We start from the raw sequence: 16,946 nt of genomic DNA on the forward strand, positions 1-16,946 counted from the left end.
ATTAAGGTCGTCGTTTACTCTACAAGAATTGGACGAATCAATGGATGTTGATAGTCATCCCCAACCTGGGACCTGAGGTACGTTCTACTTCGTCATCTCATCTGCCGTAAACAAAATGTTAGAAACTGTTACGGTTGATGAGGAGACGATGAATAATGCGTAATACGTAATACGTTTCCCGGAGACATAAAGACTGATGAAACCATAATCTGCAGGAGATTGCAGCTGTCCAATATCTTCCTCCTCATCCGGTCTCTCTCTCCCTTCATAAATGCTTCCCCTACTCGGAAACTAGGCGTTTTAGACGGAAATTGAGATCCACGCAGAGACGTGACGGGTGATGGGTCACGGTCGTGTCGAACCTACTTTCGTCAATGATCTTACAGAAAATTAAGCCATGGGTCAAGGTCAGCGACAAGCCCAACATACGAGGGGTGATCAATAATGAAGTCCTCGGCCTTATCCAAAAATAATAAGCACAACTCAGATTTTGAATCCTAGATGTCAAGTATAAAGTCTTTTACGAATGTGTAACGAAATTCACATCATTATGGTCATTACTTTACAGGCGACACCCAGTAACGGTAGATAAGGGTCAGCTCCATCGTCCCTGTCCATTCTACCTAACAAATTAACTTAATTACTCAAAAGAGTCCCCTTAAAGAATGAGACAGGCTACAATAGGTCTCTTTAGAGTACTGAAGCCCGTTTGTTAAAAACTGATGGTTGAGAATGACAGAATAGATGCTCTATAGTGATAGAAAATATCTAAATTGATTGAAAATTTGTTTCTCACAGTTGGCAAAAAGCCCATAGTTTCAGCCTCTCGTGACCATAGTCTCTCTGCCCCTGGGCTAAGGGGTCTCATTTGGGTAATTAAGTTAATTTGTGAAGAACTGAATGATTGAGAATCACAGAATGGTTGCTCTAGTGATAGAAAACATTATAAAAAATTGACTGAAAATTGTTTTTTTCCCAGTTAGGAGAAAGTCTGTAGTTTCGGCCTCTCTGATACCTAATGTGTGTCTTTTGAGTAATTAAGCTCATTTGTTAAAAACTGATGATTGAGAATCAGGACATTTGGCGCCAATTACACCCAATGGCTTAGTAACGCTATTTTTACAGTGTGTTGTTATTTATTGTTATTGTGTTGTTTTTATGTATGCGCATGTGTCATTCTGGTGTGTCAGGGCCACAGGTGTGCCCAGGATTGCCTGAAAACAGGTCTACGCTGACCTGAGATGTATTCCTGGTAAAATAAATAAACTGAAACTGAAACTGAGAATCACAGAATGGGCGTAATGTAGTGATAGAAAACATTAGAATATGTATTGAAAATCTGTTTTTCCCAGTTAGGAGAAAGCCTATAGTTTCAGCCTCTCCTGACCAAGGTCTCTATGATACCTAATGTGTGTCTTTTGAGTAATTCAACTCATTTGTTAAAAACTAATGATTGAGAATCAGAGAAGGGGTGCTCTAGCGATAAAAACATAAATGAATTGATTGAAAATGTGTTTTCCTAGTTAGGTAAGGCCCCCCACGCGTATAATGATACAGCCCCTCGTGCCCAGCCTATCGTGCCAATATGGTAGGCTGGGCACCGGGAGCGCTCCTTACCCCACTCGCTTGCCGTGATATTTGGTACATGGGTTGATAGTCAAATATAAAATCAACAGATACTAATTATGCAAATGAGGACCCCAATTGCATAATTGATGCAAAAATGCCATGATTCCTCAGAAAGAAATGCTTAGAATTTTATACTTGTGGCATGTGTAAGTTAGTTAAATTTGAACAACACCATGCTTGGATTATGCAAATGTGTACAGCATTTTCACACAAGTTGGAAAAAGCTATACATATGGGACAAAAGGTGGGACATATACAGATACCAAATATGCAAATAAGGAACTATTTTTCATAATATATTAAGAAATTGTAAAACCGCTTAATGATTAATGATGGGAATTTCATACTTGTGACGTGTGTATGTTAGTCAAAGATAAACATCACCATGCATAAATCATGTAACGTTAGATGTGTAAGTTAGTACAAAAGCTCTAAATATTTCATGGAGGCATGAGGTCGCCAAACTCTAGTTCTAGTCATTGGTCCGATTAACATGGAGCCAAGGATGCCAAACTATATTATCATTCTTGAGTATCACCATACTATTACTGATCATTTACTTCAAACTTAAGAGGCTCTGTCTGTAAAAACCAAGCATAGGGTGGCCAAACTCAAAAAATCGATTTTCCTTAAATTTTGTGTGGTGGTAGGGCCTTGGTCCAAACCTACAAAAATGGCAAAGTTTTAGATCTGCGGTCACCGGTTACCATGGCAACGGCCATTTTTAAAAATGGCGGATTTTCACCAAGGGAAGGCATGGTCGCGTCCCAAATAGACCTTCTTTGGACTCCTGTAGCCCCCACAAATTAACAGATATTTTATTGATTCTCGCATATGTTATTACCCCTATTCTAATGAACAAAATGATATATAGTGATGCTCAAAATGTTTTTGTAGTCAGGTGCAGCAGATGTTTGAAAATGATGTGTTTTCGTGAATCCATTTTTTGACCATTTTTATTGACCATTAGCTCATTATCAGGCAAATCAATTTGCTTCATTTTCGGCACAGTTATAGTTTGAACCTTTGTATACATCATATGTAAAAATAAATTTGGGCCTTTTACGTATCGGACCGTGGTGGCCCCCAGAGTAAACCAATATTTCCATTTCAAGAAAATCGTAACCATAGAATTATTCCTGGAAAAACAGTCATAGCTTACCAGAAATGAATCTCATTATCATTGTATGTAACAGAGGAACTTACCTATCACTTATAAAAGCAGGGTTGTTTTAGATTTTTTTATAATTGCCTTTAAAATGATTTTATTGAGTTTTTTTGGTCGTTTTTAGACCAAAAAAGGTATCTTTTGGCCCCAGCACCCTGGTATTACAACCAAATGACCTGAAATTTGGTATGGGAATGTCCTGGACACGTACACACATGGGTTGATAACTGGTTTGCCATATGATAGAACAAAATGCTGAATTTTGTGACTTTTATGGGGCATTTTTGGCCCAAAAACTACATTTTTGGCCCCAGTACCCTGGTTTTACAACCAAATGACCTGAAATTTGGTATAGGAATGCCCTGGACACATACGCACATGGATTCATGTTTTACATACAGTACAACAAAATGCTTAATTTTGAGATTTATTTTACAAAAAAGTCATTTTTTTGCTCCTGTTCCTTGGTTTTCCAAGTAAATAACCGGTAAAAAATCGGTATACAAATGTAGAATCGCCTTTGAAATGGCTTTTATAACCCGTTTTTCCATACAGTGCAACAAAACGCTTAATGTTGTAATTTTTGGTCATTGTTTTACCCAAAGTACATTTCTGGCTCCTTTTTGTAATTTTTGGCCCCAAAAGTACATTTTTGGCCCATTAAACCCTGGTTTTACAAGTAAATGAAATTCGGTATAAAAATGCCCTGGACACATGTACACATAGAGTCAATAATAATTTTGGCATACTGTGCAACAAAATGCTTAATTTTGGTCATTTTTTTTACTAAAAAAAAGGTACATTTTTGGCTCCTGTACCCTGGCTTTACCATTGAATGACCTGCATTCGGTATTGGAATGCCCTGGACATATGCACTGATGGATCCAATAACAACACGTTTGGCATACAATACAACAAAATGCTTAATTTGTTATTTTGGGCCATTTTTTTTAAACAAAAAAGTGCATTTTTGGCTCTTGTAGCCTGGTTTCACAACTAAAAAAATTTAGACGACTTGAACTTTGGTATAGGAATGCCCTGGACATATGCGCACATATGTCCAGGGCATGCTTGTCATACAGTACAGCAAAATGCTGAATTTTGTGTGTGTTTTTTGCCATTTTTTTTTACAAAAAAAACATTTTGGCTCCTGTAAAATAACCTGTTTCTCCAATTAAATAATCTGAAATTCGGTATGGGAGTGCCCTGGACACTTTAATAACACTTTTTGGCAATTTACAATTTACAAAGACACGTCATCTTTTAACATCTGCTGCACCTCACTACAAAAACATTTCGAGGATAACTTAATATCACTTTTCTTATTAGAATATGGGTAATAACATATACGGGAATCAATAGAATATCTCTTACTTTGTGGGGGTTTTTGGAGTCCAGGAGGTCATTTGCCTGTAATGCCTAATAGGGAACAGGAGCTAGAAATGTACTTTGGGTAAAGCAATGACCAAAAATTACAACATTAAGCGTTTTGTTGCACTGTATGCAAAAACGGGTTATAAAAGCCATTTCCAATGTGCTCCTATACCAATTTTTTACCGGTTTTTTACTGGTTATTTACCAGGGAACAGGAGCAAGAAAATGACTTTTTTTTTTGGTAAAAAAAAAATGGCAAAAATCTCAAAATTAAGCATTTTGTTGTACTGTATGTAAAACATGTTATTGAATCCATGTGTGCATATGTTCAGGGCATTGCTATACCGAATTCCAGGTCATTCAGTTGTAAAAACCAGTACTTTTTTGGGAAAAAAATAAACCAAAAATCACAAACTTTTGCTTTTTTTTGAACAGTATGCCAAAAGTGTTATTGAATCCATGTGCGCATGTGTCCAGGGCATTCCTATACCAAATTTCAGGTCATTTGGTTGTAAAACCAGGGTGCTGGGGCCAAAAATGTAGTTTTTGGACCGAAAATGCCCCAAATAAGTCACAAAATTCAGCATTTTGTTCTATCATATGGCAAACCAGTTATCAACCCATGTGTGTACATGTCCAGGACATTCCCATACCAAATTTCAGGTCATTTGGTTGTAATACCAGAGTGCTGGGGCCAAAAGATACATTTTTTGGTCTAAAAACGACCAAAAAAACTCAATAAAATCATTTTAAAGGCAATTATAAAAAATCTAAAACAACCCTGCTTTTATAAGTGATAGGTAAGTTCCTCTGTTACATACAATGATAATGAGATTCATTTCTGGTAAGCTATGACTGTTTTTCCAGGAATAATTCTATGGTTACGATTTTCTTGAAATGGAAATATTGGTTTACTCTGGGGGCCACCACGGTCCGATACGTAAAAGGCCCCAATTTATTTTTACATATGATGTATACAAAGGTTCAAACTATAACTGTGCCGAAAATGAAGCAAATTGATTTGCCTGATAATGAGCTAATGGTCAATAAAAATGGTCAAAAAATGGATTTTTGCCAATTTTGGAAATTCACGAAAACACATCATTTTTAAACATCTACTGCACCTGACCACAAAATTATTTTGAGCATCACTATATATCATTTTGTTCATTAGAATAGGGGTAATAACATATGCGAGAATCGATAAAATATCTGTTAATTTGTGGGGGCTACAGGAGTCCAAAGGAGGCCTATTTTGGACGCGACCAAGGCCGTCCCTTGGTGAAAATCCGCCATTTTGAAAATGGCCGTTGCCATGGCAACCGGTGACCGCAGATCTAAAACTTTGCCATTTTTGTAGGTTTGGACCAAGGCCCTACCACCACACAAAATTTAAGGAAAATCGATTTTTTGAGTTTGGCCAACTTTTTCTGATTTTGCTTGGTTTTTACAGACATCAGCTCTTAAGAAACGTCTTTAGGGCACTGAAAGAATGTGTCAACAATGATTTTAATTGCTGTTATGTCGTTTTATGTGCGTGATGCCATATATCACTACAGACCCCTTCCTAAATATCGGTTTCTAGTATACCTGAGACATGTGAGAACTCAAAATATGTTCCATTAACGGAAGCCTGTCAAAAGGAAACGGCATATTTCTCTTCGATGGTCTCTCTGGGATGCTTGAATTTCAGGAGTGGCACGATACGTCTGTAATTTAGAGTGACAGGAGGCCTCATCATGGCACACATCCACCTACAACAAAGCGCCTGTTTCTTTTACGCAGATTGAAACATTTCCACATTTCGAAGGAAGACTTTGTTACTGTTTACACTTCCTACATTCGCTCCGTGACCGAGTACTCAGCCCCAGTCTGGCACCCAGGGTTAACCACACAGCTGAGATAGAACAAGATAGAACGTATCCAGTGAGAGCGGTACGCATCATCATGGGACGTGACTACGCCGGCTATTCAGTCAGATGTGTGTGCACAGCTCGGCCTGCCATCCCTTCATTCCAGACTCTCGACTCTGCTCAAGACTCTCAAGTTAGCAAAATCACTCTTAGTGTCTGAACAGTACCGCCATCTTCGACAACCCACAAGAATGAACATCAGCTGCCGACAAACCCGCTCCGCTCACAAGCTGGACGTTCCTAAGTGTAGAACTGAACGTTATAAGACTAGTGCCATTCCGTACATGGTTCGCCTATTCAACTGTGCAAATGTACCCATGCCCTGATTCTACAAGTATTGTACGCCACTGATATTGTTGTTGTTGTTGAATATTGCCGTTATTATGTCTAGGTCTAGGTCGGGTAGTTAAATTTCTACTATACTGTACTATTGCAACTGAAAGCATTTCTGCATAAACAGGCAAACATTGCTGTACACTAGGGAGACCATGCGCGACACTTATCATTCATCTGTGTGAGAATGTGTGCTACACTTTGATTGATTGATTGATTTTATTTTGCACTTTAAAAAATGATGATATACAGAAAATTATAGAAAACAACAGAACGTGCAAGGGGGGAGAAAAAAGCCATGTGGCTTATACAAACTCTCCCCCCCCCGTCAAAATTTACAAATTATAATACAAATAAATGGGCATGAAGATTATACATCAAACAATAATAAACCAAGTGAAAATAATATAACCCAGTGATCCTCATAACGTTACAATATCTTAACATCAAAAACTGAAATTAGACAAAACTAGAGTTCCACGAACACATACCTTTGCCAAATAAACCAGGTTTGTTATGTAGAATGATGTCTGTAGACAAATGCGTTACTCATTTCATTTTCTTTATAATTAAATGCTTGGAGTTGGTTTATAAAATTTCGGCATTTATTATGCAAATTAGATCCCAATTTACAATTAATTGATATCAAATTGTATCAAGCATTACTTAAGCTATCAGCATACCAAAAGTCATGATGATCCTTTGATCCATTCTTGACTCATTCTGACTTAAGTCTTTAAATACACCTCTTACTCTCTTCCCTCTTTCTCAGTTACATATGTGACAACTTTGATGAAAGTACTATAATGGAATGCAGTGGATTTATGAACTTTTCCTTATCAATTATGCAAATTAGCTGTTAACTTGCATAATAAGTATCACATTATATAAGTCTTCATTTAGGCTATCTACATGCCGAAAATCATAACGATCCGTCAACACGTTAATATTTTCTCATTAATTATGCAAATGAGATCATCATTTGCATGATAAATATGTATTGACATTTCTCTCTTTCTCAGCTACATATGTGACAAGTTTTAAAGCCCTATCATGGAATGTAGTGAATTTATAAAATATCCTCATTAATTATGCAAATTAGCTGTTGATTTGCATAATTGTTATCTCATTATGTAGGTCTTCACTTACGCTACCTACATACAAAAAGCATGATGATCCGTCAACATGTTCATATTTTCTCATTAATTATGCAAATGAGGTCAGCATTTGCATAATTGATATCTGTCGACATTTCTCTCCTTCCCGGCTACATATGTGACAAGTTTGAAAGTCCTATCATGGAATGTAGTGGATTTATAATTTTTCCTCATTAATTATGCAAATTAGCTGCTGATTTGCATAATTAGTATACCATTATGTAAGTCATTACTCATTCTATCTACATACCAAAAATCATGACGATCCGTCAACACATTGTAGAGTTATTCTCATCCAAAGTTTGAAAGGAAACCGGCGCCTGCAGTTCCGCTAGGGGGCCCAAACTCACAGCACTTACTCTCTGCCTCGAGGGCTATCTACCACTCAAAAATCATGATCACAGCATGTCCAGAACATATACGAGATATCAAAAATTGAGGTTCTGCCTTAGCAAGCCGCTAGGGGGCCCATTATCGAACTTGACCTTCGTTTTCCCGACCCCTACCCACCTACCAAATATTATCGGGATCCATCCAAGACTTCTTGAGTTATGCTGTTAACAGACAGACACACAGACACACACACAGACTCACAAGCCCAAAACATAACCTTAGCCATTCTGGCAAAGGTAATAAACATGATCTACAGATCATAAAGTAATTAGTCAAAATCATTTTTGAAGACATTCATAGAGAGATTGGTGGGGAGATATGGGGGGGGGGCATGGACACCATTGAAACCTTATAGACACACTGTATTACCTATACTGTGTATGGTTTACACTGAAGCCTTCAAACGTTACTTTTCTACCAAACTTTCATGTGACTATGACGTCACGTGAGACAGACACTCTGTAGCATTGGCCAGAAAAAATAATGTTTCAATGCTTCACAGAACCGGATTGTGTACATCATACACAGGCTAGAAAAAATATGTCTTTAATGTTTGATGGTTAAACATTAAAGTTGCCAAGTAACTTTGAGTTCATCTGTATAACTCCACAGGGGAACACATTATGCACGTGCACGTTCATAGCTTTACTTTAACAAACCACTGGCCCTGGGGGTCCTTGCAAACTACCCATATTAATGTTCATTCCATTTCATAGACATTCCTCCAACCCCCTAACTGATCGTCAGTGGTGTGTCCCTGATTGGTTATTTGTCCTGGAAGCAATTACTTAGGACATAATCCGTCCTGGGAGACTCATCCGTTTTACTTTTAGATAACACTGGCACCAGCAGACGAGATGTACAGTGCCAGCGCGTTTCGCACGGAATTCAATAAGGCAGGTTGAGTTGAGCACCTAGACATTCGGATCCATTTCCTAAAATGATATTGATATCTTGGCATCCGAAAAATATAAATTCCATTCAGCTATACCGCTGACTTATCAACATTCAAAACAGCAAACGGATATAGCATTTTTAAAGATATGTGATACACGTAGCGATGACTGACTTGATTACCTAAGACGAGAGCAAACGTATTAAAAAGAAAAATATTTGGCTAAATGTAGTTATGTGTTTGCGAAACCTGCAAGGGCCATTTGTTACCCACTTAGTCAAGGCTGTAATCTAATCTCACCCTCCTTCATCACAGTAATTACATCTAGCTTGTGATGTTTTTCTATTGCCGATTATTTGTAGTGAATCAAAGGTCTTACAAAAATCAAGAAAAGATGACGGGTGACGTATGACCATGGATTCCGCAGTTACAGTAATGGCTAGTAACATGGATAGAGCCGTTTGCCAGGGTATCTATAAAACGCAATAATCTTGGTGATTGGTGGGCTCTTTGCTTTGCTTATTCCTTCATTGGATGCCGATGTAGACATTCAGGTGGGAGGGGGCTTAAATTCGCGGTAGGGGAAGATGGGGTCTTCGCGGTGTCTTTACTTCACGGTGAGCAAACAGAAACAAAGGGGCTCCCAGCCTCGCGCAAGTTTCAATACAGACCCGAATTATAGTTAGTAATTGCAAAGTTCAGTAGAGAATTGGTAAAGTTGCTTATACATTTTTTGATTGATAGTACGCACAGTTGTTTGTATCTAGTCTCGGATTGTCCTTTTATTTTTGACAGACGAGTTACATCTAGCATAAGGCGGCTGGGTGAGGCAGAACTGACACTAGCTATGGGTTGGGTTGGGTGCGTCCGGAATACGCACGTAGGTGAGAATGCGCTTTTACACTCTTTGGAGGAAATTCTAACATCCAGACATTATTTAAGATATTTCCCTATGGGTAAGTTCACATGGGCGTAGATTACGTAACCTCTACCAGGCCCCACTGGTCACTGGAAAAATAATAGAAATTGGACAAATATAACCAGATAACATGTCAGCGTAGTCGCAAGCTGGTCGCAAATTATACTCTTCGGACAGTTAACTCCGCTGGCATGTTAACTTGTGTTTGTATTTTTCCAATTCCAGTTTCTACTATTTTTCAGCAACGTAGAGCCCGGTAGAGGGTACGAATTCCACACGGACCTCATACGTACTTGAATGTACTGTGAACCCAGCTTATGCAGGCGTTGTCAAATGCCATAAATTCCACATGTTGACACACCAGAACATTCGTAGCCTTCCAGCACAACGCACCGATCTGCAGATCCTTTCCACAGAAAGACAGATGGACATCATTGGCCTGACTGAAGTGAACATTTTCTCGACAATGTCATTCAGCTACCTGCTGGCTACGTACTCCTGAGAAAGGATGGAGGTTCAAGACACGGTGGTGGAATAGCAATTCACATCAAGGATTCGTTAGCTTTCAAAGAACGAAACGATCTTTGTGCTGATGGAAGCTCTATGGATCTAACTGACCCCAAAGTCGAAACACCTGCGCATACCTACCACCGACCGATAACAATTTCGTCACCACTTTCAGACAAGGCCTAGAAAGGGCATTTGACACAAATGGGGAAGTATCCATAATGGGAGACTTGAACTGCAGCCTCCTCCAGAACAAGGGTCCATCCAAAGACCTGACATTTCTTAGATACCTGCACGACCTTGGCAATCTCATAACGTCAACACGAGAAGCTGGAAACAGCTGAACGTCATCCTTACATCCAACCCTAGAAAGTACTTAAAGAGAGGCTTGTGGATTGAGTGACCGCCACCTGATCTACTCGTATTGGGGCATAAAACAACCCAAACCCCCACCTAAATGTATTTCAGCAAGAATCTTCCAAACGTTTGACGAGGAACTTTTTAAAAACGACCTAGCAAGTCCATGGTACCTTTGTGCAGGCTTGCTGTCTTTGATTCTGCTCAGGACGTGTGAAGTGCGTGGAAGTTGAGTTAGTTTGCAACAAACAAGCTCCGGTGAAAAAATTCCTGGTAAAAGGAATTGACTGCCCGCTCTGAAGATGTACGCGAGCTCATGTCTCAAACAACTACAGAACCATCAGCATCCTGTCCGCCGTCTCCAAATCCTTGAAACAGCTGTGCGAACTAACTCTACGACTACCTGACAACCAACAACATTCTCTCACAAGTTCAGTCTGGCTTCAGACCAGGACACTCAGCCCAAACAGCTGTACACTTACGAACTGAGAGCAAGGAGTTTGAGTTTATTTTGATCCACAATTAGCCTCATTAGAGGCTATGCTTCCTGTGGTCACATACATATTTACACATTGCATACGTACAGTTAAAAACATAAAGAGACATACAAAGTGACAATACATAACAGATGTGACTTTATCTTGTATATAACGTCCTTGCTTAGACGTGGTTCTATGCACTGAACGACGGTGAACTGACTTCTCCGCAAAACTGACTTCTCTTGCGGAGAAGTGTTCATTGACCTGTCAAAGACATTTGACACACTGGACCATTCCATCCTTCCCCAGAAGATGTCCAGATATGGCATACAGTACCACACACTTGACTAGTTCCGGTCTTACCTCACTGGTAAACAGCACTGCGCCTCCATCAACGCGGAGCAACCTTTGGGTTTCACCATCTAAAGTACGAGGTGCCTTTACCGGAGTTAATACCGTAACTATGAATTGGTATGTAATGGAGGTAAAAAAGTTTAGAAAGCCTAATAGGAAACAAGAGTTCTGAGACCTCATACTTCCATGAAATATTTAGGGCTTTTTTCTACATGTTATAAAAATGTCGTATACATTTGCATAATGCAAGCATGGTGGTATTCACGTCTAACTACCTTACACATGTCACAAGTATATAATTCTAAATCTGTTCTTTCTTAGGAATCATGGCGTCAATTATGCAAATATTGACCTCATTTTACATAATTAGTATCTGTTCGTTTTATATTTGGCCATGATTACATGTAGGTTAAGTCCTATTATGAAAAACACTGGAATTATAGAACTCCCTCATATACAAATTAAGTCCTAATTTGCATAATTGCATCTCATATGTGTACATCAGGTTCCAATACCCACAGCGTCCACAGTAAACAACTCTATAACAGCACCCCATCCTCCAACCCTACCCCCACCTTATCTCCCTACACTACCCAATCCCCGGGCAGCACCTACTCATATTATCTTTGAACTGCAGGAGTGTAAGGGGAGTGGAAAAAAAATCCGAGTTTAGGGCCTTAGTAGCTACAGAAAACCCTGATGTTATCTGCGGCAATTAGTCGCACCTAGTCCCTGATTATACAAATGCAGAGATATTCCCAGAAGGCTATGATATATATCGTAAAGATCGTAACAGCCAAGGAGGGGGGGGGGGGGTATTGCGGGGACTTCAATATGCAGGACATTTGCTGGAGCTCAGTAACGCCGACAGTCAACCTCACACCCAGTATGGTATGGGACTAAACGAGAAATATCTAGAGGTCGTACACATACAGAGCTCTAGCCTGTCCCAGGTGGCATTGACCCGGATACGCGGCCACAACATTCTGGGCTTGGCTTTAGTTTCTAATCCTGATAAGCGACCATAACGGTCCCACGTCAAACACAATAGTAAAAAAACGCGTACAGTTTATATATACAAGAAAACTGAAAAACAGCGGGGATAGAAGGGCTGAAAAACTTAGAAAAACAATTCAAGGAAAGAGTCCCAACTAACTACTCGGTAGAAGACAACTGGAACTACTTCCCAAAAGGGCTCAAACAATTGATTCTCAACATGTACTCCAGAAAAAGACTCTCTAATAAGAATCGCTGTCAGTGGTTTAAGTCGGCTCGTAATCGTATAATCAAGAAGAAGAAAAAACTCTACAAAAGAGCTAAGAGTACCGTGGAATAATAAGACTGGGAAAACTTTAAGACCAGCTCTGCTGCAGTACGTACCAATGTCACACACAAGGGGCCCAAAATCGAACCTGTTCTTTAGGTTCACAACACCTATATATCCACACCCAAAATACCATCATAACCCATCCATAGGGTCTTACGTTATGCTGACAAATATGCAAAAATACAGACGAGCGAAAACAATACATCTTTATCATTCAGGCAAGTAGTCAATTACAATGTCATGAACAAGGATATCTATCACGATTTTATATTGTTTTAATATCTCGTTCACAGTTTGTTCTTTGTATGTATATTGTAATATCTCGCAAATTCAGGCTTCCAGGAGGAATGTCTACTACTACTACTATCAGATCACAGCTAAGATTGTGATGTTTGGTATCATACACATATCAAGACTTATTGAGACGTTATATCAGCATTCACAGTACTGACAGCCTACCTGACCATCATAACGCTGACCTTTTTCTGATGCACGTTATCCGTTTAAGCAAGGAGGAGAGAGACTTCAGACCAGTGATTTATGGATGTATACAAAAGCTGTACATTCTCCAACTTCTACATTCTGGTATCTGGTCAACTTGCACTTTGGCCTCCATAGCATTCTATTATACAAGCTCAGGATGGAGGCAATAATTTTGATCACACCTGCTTCACAATATGTATGAAAACTCCAGCATTGATATTGCTGTAATGTGTTTGTTGCTGAGACAAGAACATAGACCCCCCCATCTGCTTGGAGTCCTTCGCAAATGTGAAACAAGAACAAGGCCATATGGACCTTCACCATCACCACACACCCTCCTACCCACCTACCAAAAACCATTGTAAACCATTTAACCATAAAACAGTACTTCCATCTACATGGAAGTAACAAGTAAGACAAGGTCAAGATAGGGTTGCTACTTGAAACGTCTGACCATTTTCCAAAGTAATATCCAGTTGCTTGTGTAACTGCAGAACTGCTTCATCATTATGATTTTCTCAAACTGCCGCTTACTACGTCCTACTGTGCTTTGTTCCGAAATGTTTAGCATGTTTGATGTGACCTCATCGACAGTCATCATTGTATTACCATGCGACACAATTCTGGAAACTGAAGAATGATATTTTGATGGCGCAATGTCCAACAACAGGAAAATTGTATACTTATGCGTTCGTGTTTGTTATTTGCCTCCATGAAATGGAGGTAGGTATTTTACCCTGCGTTTGTCTGTGAACAAGATAACTCAAGAACGGCTGGGTGAATTGGTTTCATACATGGTGTGTTGGTAGTGTGTGATAAAAGCTGGAAATGATTAGATTTTGGGCCCCCTAGCGGTTTCCCTTGGTACTGCAGCGTAACTTCAGGTTTCGCTATCTCGTGTTCTGAACAAGCTATGGTCACGATTTTGGCGTGTTAGATATTAGTAGCTCTTGTGCTCAGGAAGAAGTGACATAAGTTTGGGCCCACTAGCGGCTACTTGGGATAGCAGGGGCATTTTTGTCAAAAACTGCTGAAGCAAAACAAATCCCCAGTCTGGTTTGGTTCCTTCCAGCCCTCGCAGCTGTACCTGACAGTTGAAGGTTTTCCAAGGCCCACGGGTCAGACTCCCTGACCCGTCACTTTCCAGACGGGCGGACCGTACCAAGTAGTTCCCAGTTAGCAAAATGGGTAGGATTTTTAGTAAAAAGGACTTTCATAACTCAAGAAGGGATCAACGGATTTTAATGATTTGTATCTTGTTGTCACAATTTTGTACAAATGAAATACTATTATGCAAAATAGGAGTACATGTACATGACTAGTTCATTTTGCTTTTGCTGAAGAAGAGTGATGGATGTCACTCGAAACGTCCGGAAGTAAATATCCGTTTTTTTTTATCCAGTTGTAGAGATTGAATTGTATTTGAATATTGCTTACCTGGATGTCTAACCTTCATAAACGTAATGAGAATATTGTATCATAGCAGTTTTTCTACGTATCTCTTGTCCCGGACGTGATATGGTCTTTACATTTGGGTGGTGGATAGCTTTCAGTGTTATAACAAAGTGGGGCAAGTTTCAGTCCACTAACATTTAATTTTTAAACTGCAGGGGCGTTTTTGTTAAGACATTCCAAAGAGGATAACTGCAGAAAGGAATAACGGATTAGCATCATTTTAAGCATGCAGGTAGCTTAGGCAAAGATGTTTATAATGATATACATGTTATGCAAATGAGGATTTAATTTGCGTAATTAATGAGGAAATTGTATAATTCCATTGTTTTCAATAACTGACTTCCATAAATGTAACATATGTTAATTATGATAGGTGGAATATAAGCAGATACCAAGTATGGTAATGAGGAACTTCCTTGCATAATTTATGTAAAAATTGCAAAACCGCTTTATGATTAATGATGGGAATTTAATCATTCTGACATATGTACGTTAGTAAGAGCGATAATACCTGCCATGAGTGAGTGAGAGATGTACGTTAGTAACAGCACCATGTATAACTTGTTAATGTGTTTGTCTATTGCATGAAATTTACAAAAGCTCTATATATTTCATGGAGGTATGAGGTCGCCGAACTCTGGTTGAATATTACTATCGTGGTTGTGGATGATAAGAAGAACATGTTATCCTTTGGTTTCATACGGTCTCTATAAATATCTGAAAATCAGAAGGAGGCATGTACAAGCCTGTAAATCAGGTTACAAATTATGGAAGATTACCATTGTGCGGCAATGTGTGGACTGACATACTCACCACTTTGGAGTGACTACCAAGCTATTTTGTCAGAAATGCCTGGAATAATAGATAGCTGGAACTAATGCTGAAAATATTCCAAAATATATAATTTTAAGGTTACATTCTACGCATTGCTAATACATTTGCCCTGTTTGAATGTTTTCTTCTGCTAGAATACCGGGATGCATTTAAACTCTTTGACAAGGACGGTGACGGCTCCATCACTATCGACGAACTCGGCACCGTCATGCGCAACCTGGGCCAGTTCCCGTCCGAGGACGAGCTGAAAGAAATGCTGCACGACATCGATACAGACGGTCAGTGGTGTTTAGAGTATAGACACGTCGATGAAGATTAGACTAGACAGGGCTCGAAATACCACCTGCATATGCAGGTTAGTGTAGGTAAAATTGGAGCTGTGCAGGTATTTGTGATATCTACCTGCACCTAACCTGCACTGGTCCATGTACTGGGTTTTATACATAGATGTTCGATAATGTAGGTGTATATGGATTGTTATCAGCTGCATTGACTGTTACCGCCTATGAAGTATAAAAGAAAAAATAGCAATGGTTCCTGAACAATTTTAATATGATCCATATTTCCTAAATTCAGAGTGGTGCAGTTAAAATCTGTCTGGTGCAGGTAATTTTTAATGTTACCTGCACCAGTGCAGGTATGCAGAAAAAGCATTTCGAGCCCTGCTAGAGTATAGACAGTTTGAACAAAGAGGACCAACGGTTATTTTGACTCGCTGTTTTATTGCTATTGGCTGAGTGTAAATATCAACGGCAGCTACACTCAAGGTTCATATTCTATGTCGACAGTGACTATTATATCAATAGGACACAATTACCGGGTATAAAAACTGCATTGCTCCTTAGTTATATAGGCATATTTCATAAAAAGATGTCCATTGCTAGTTGGCAGAGTCAAAGTTATTTTTATTTTCACGATTGGTACGGAGTGAAAATATTGTTTTCGTAATGTCAACGTTCCTACTTTTATGCAATGAAAAATAGTTTAGAATTCTTGCCCGAGGATGATAATTGCTAGACCCTCCTACTCCACTCCTCCCTATCCTCCATCAGTGATCTTAGTTCGGGTATGCTGCTCTGTCTGTCGAGCCCGGAATCTCGCCTGAGTGTGTCTACAAAGGTATTTCTCGCCTGCCGGGTTTTCTCCTGCTCTGGACCGGTTCCCATAAGATCAGCTCACTTGCCACTAGTTCTGGGTGTCTGAGAGCTGCATACGCCTTTACCTGATCTTATAACAGTCTAGACAGGTTACCGTATAGTGCTGTATTCCTTACATGATCCTCCCATGAAACATCTAGAGCTCTCCTTAACATTCCGGTGTACATGCCATCAAGTGCCTTCTCTGACGAAACCTCTGGTCATGCATCCGT

At 39.4% G+C, this 16,946-nt stretch overlaps 1 protein-coding gene across 2 annotated transcripts in view; it reads left to right on the plus strand.

Annotated features, from left to right (window-relative positions):
• Positions 1-16,946, plus strand: part of LOC118421142 (calmodulin-A-like) — a 60,921-nt gene that overhangs the window by 24,479 nt on the left and 19,496 nt on the right. For both annotated transcript variants that reach the window (XM_035828306.1, XM_035828314.1), the window contains exon 3: positions 15,712-15,855. In XM_035828306.1, the coding sequence (XP_035684199.1) occupies positions 15,712-15,855 (144 nt within the window). The remainder of the gene's footprint in view (positions 1-15,711; positions 15,856-16,946) is intronic.

Source organism: Branchiostoma floridae, chromosome 1 (genome assembly GCF_000003815.2).
Source record: "Branchiostoma floridae strain S238N-H82 chromosome 1, Bfl_VNyyK, whole genome shotgun sequence".
Lineage (NCBI taxonomy): Eukaryota > Metazoa > Chordata > Leptocardii > Amphioxiformes > Branchiostomatidae > Branchiostoma > Branchiostoma floridae.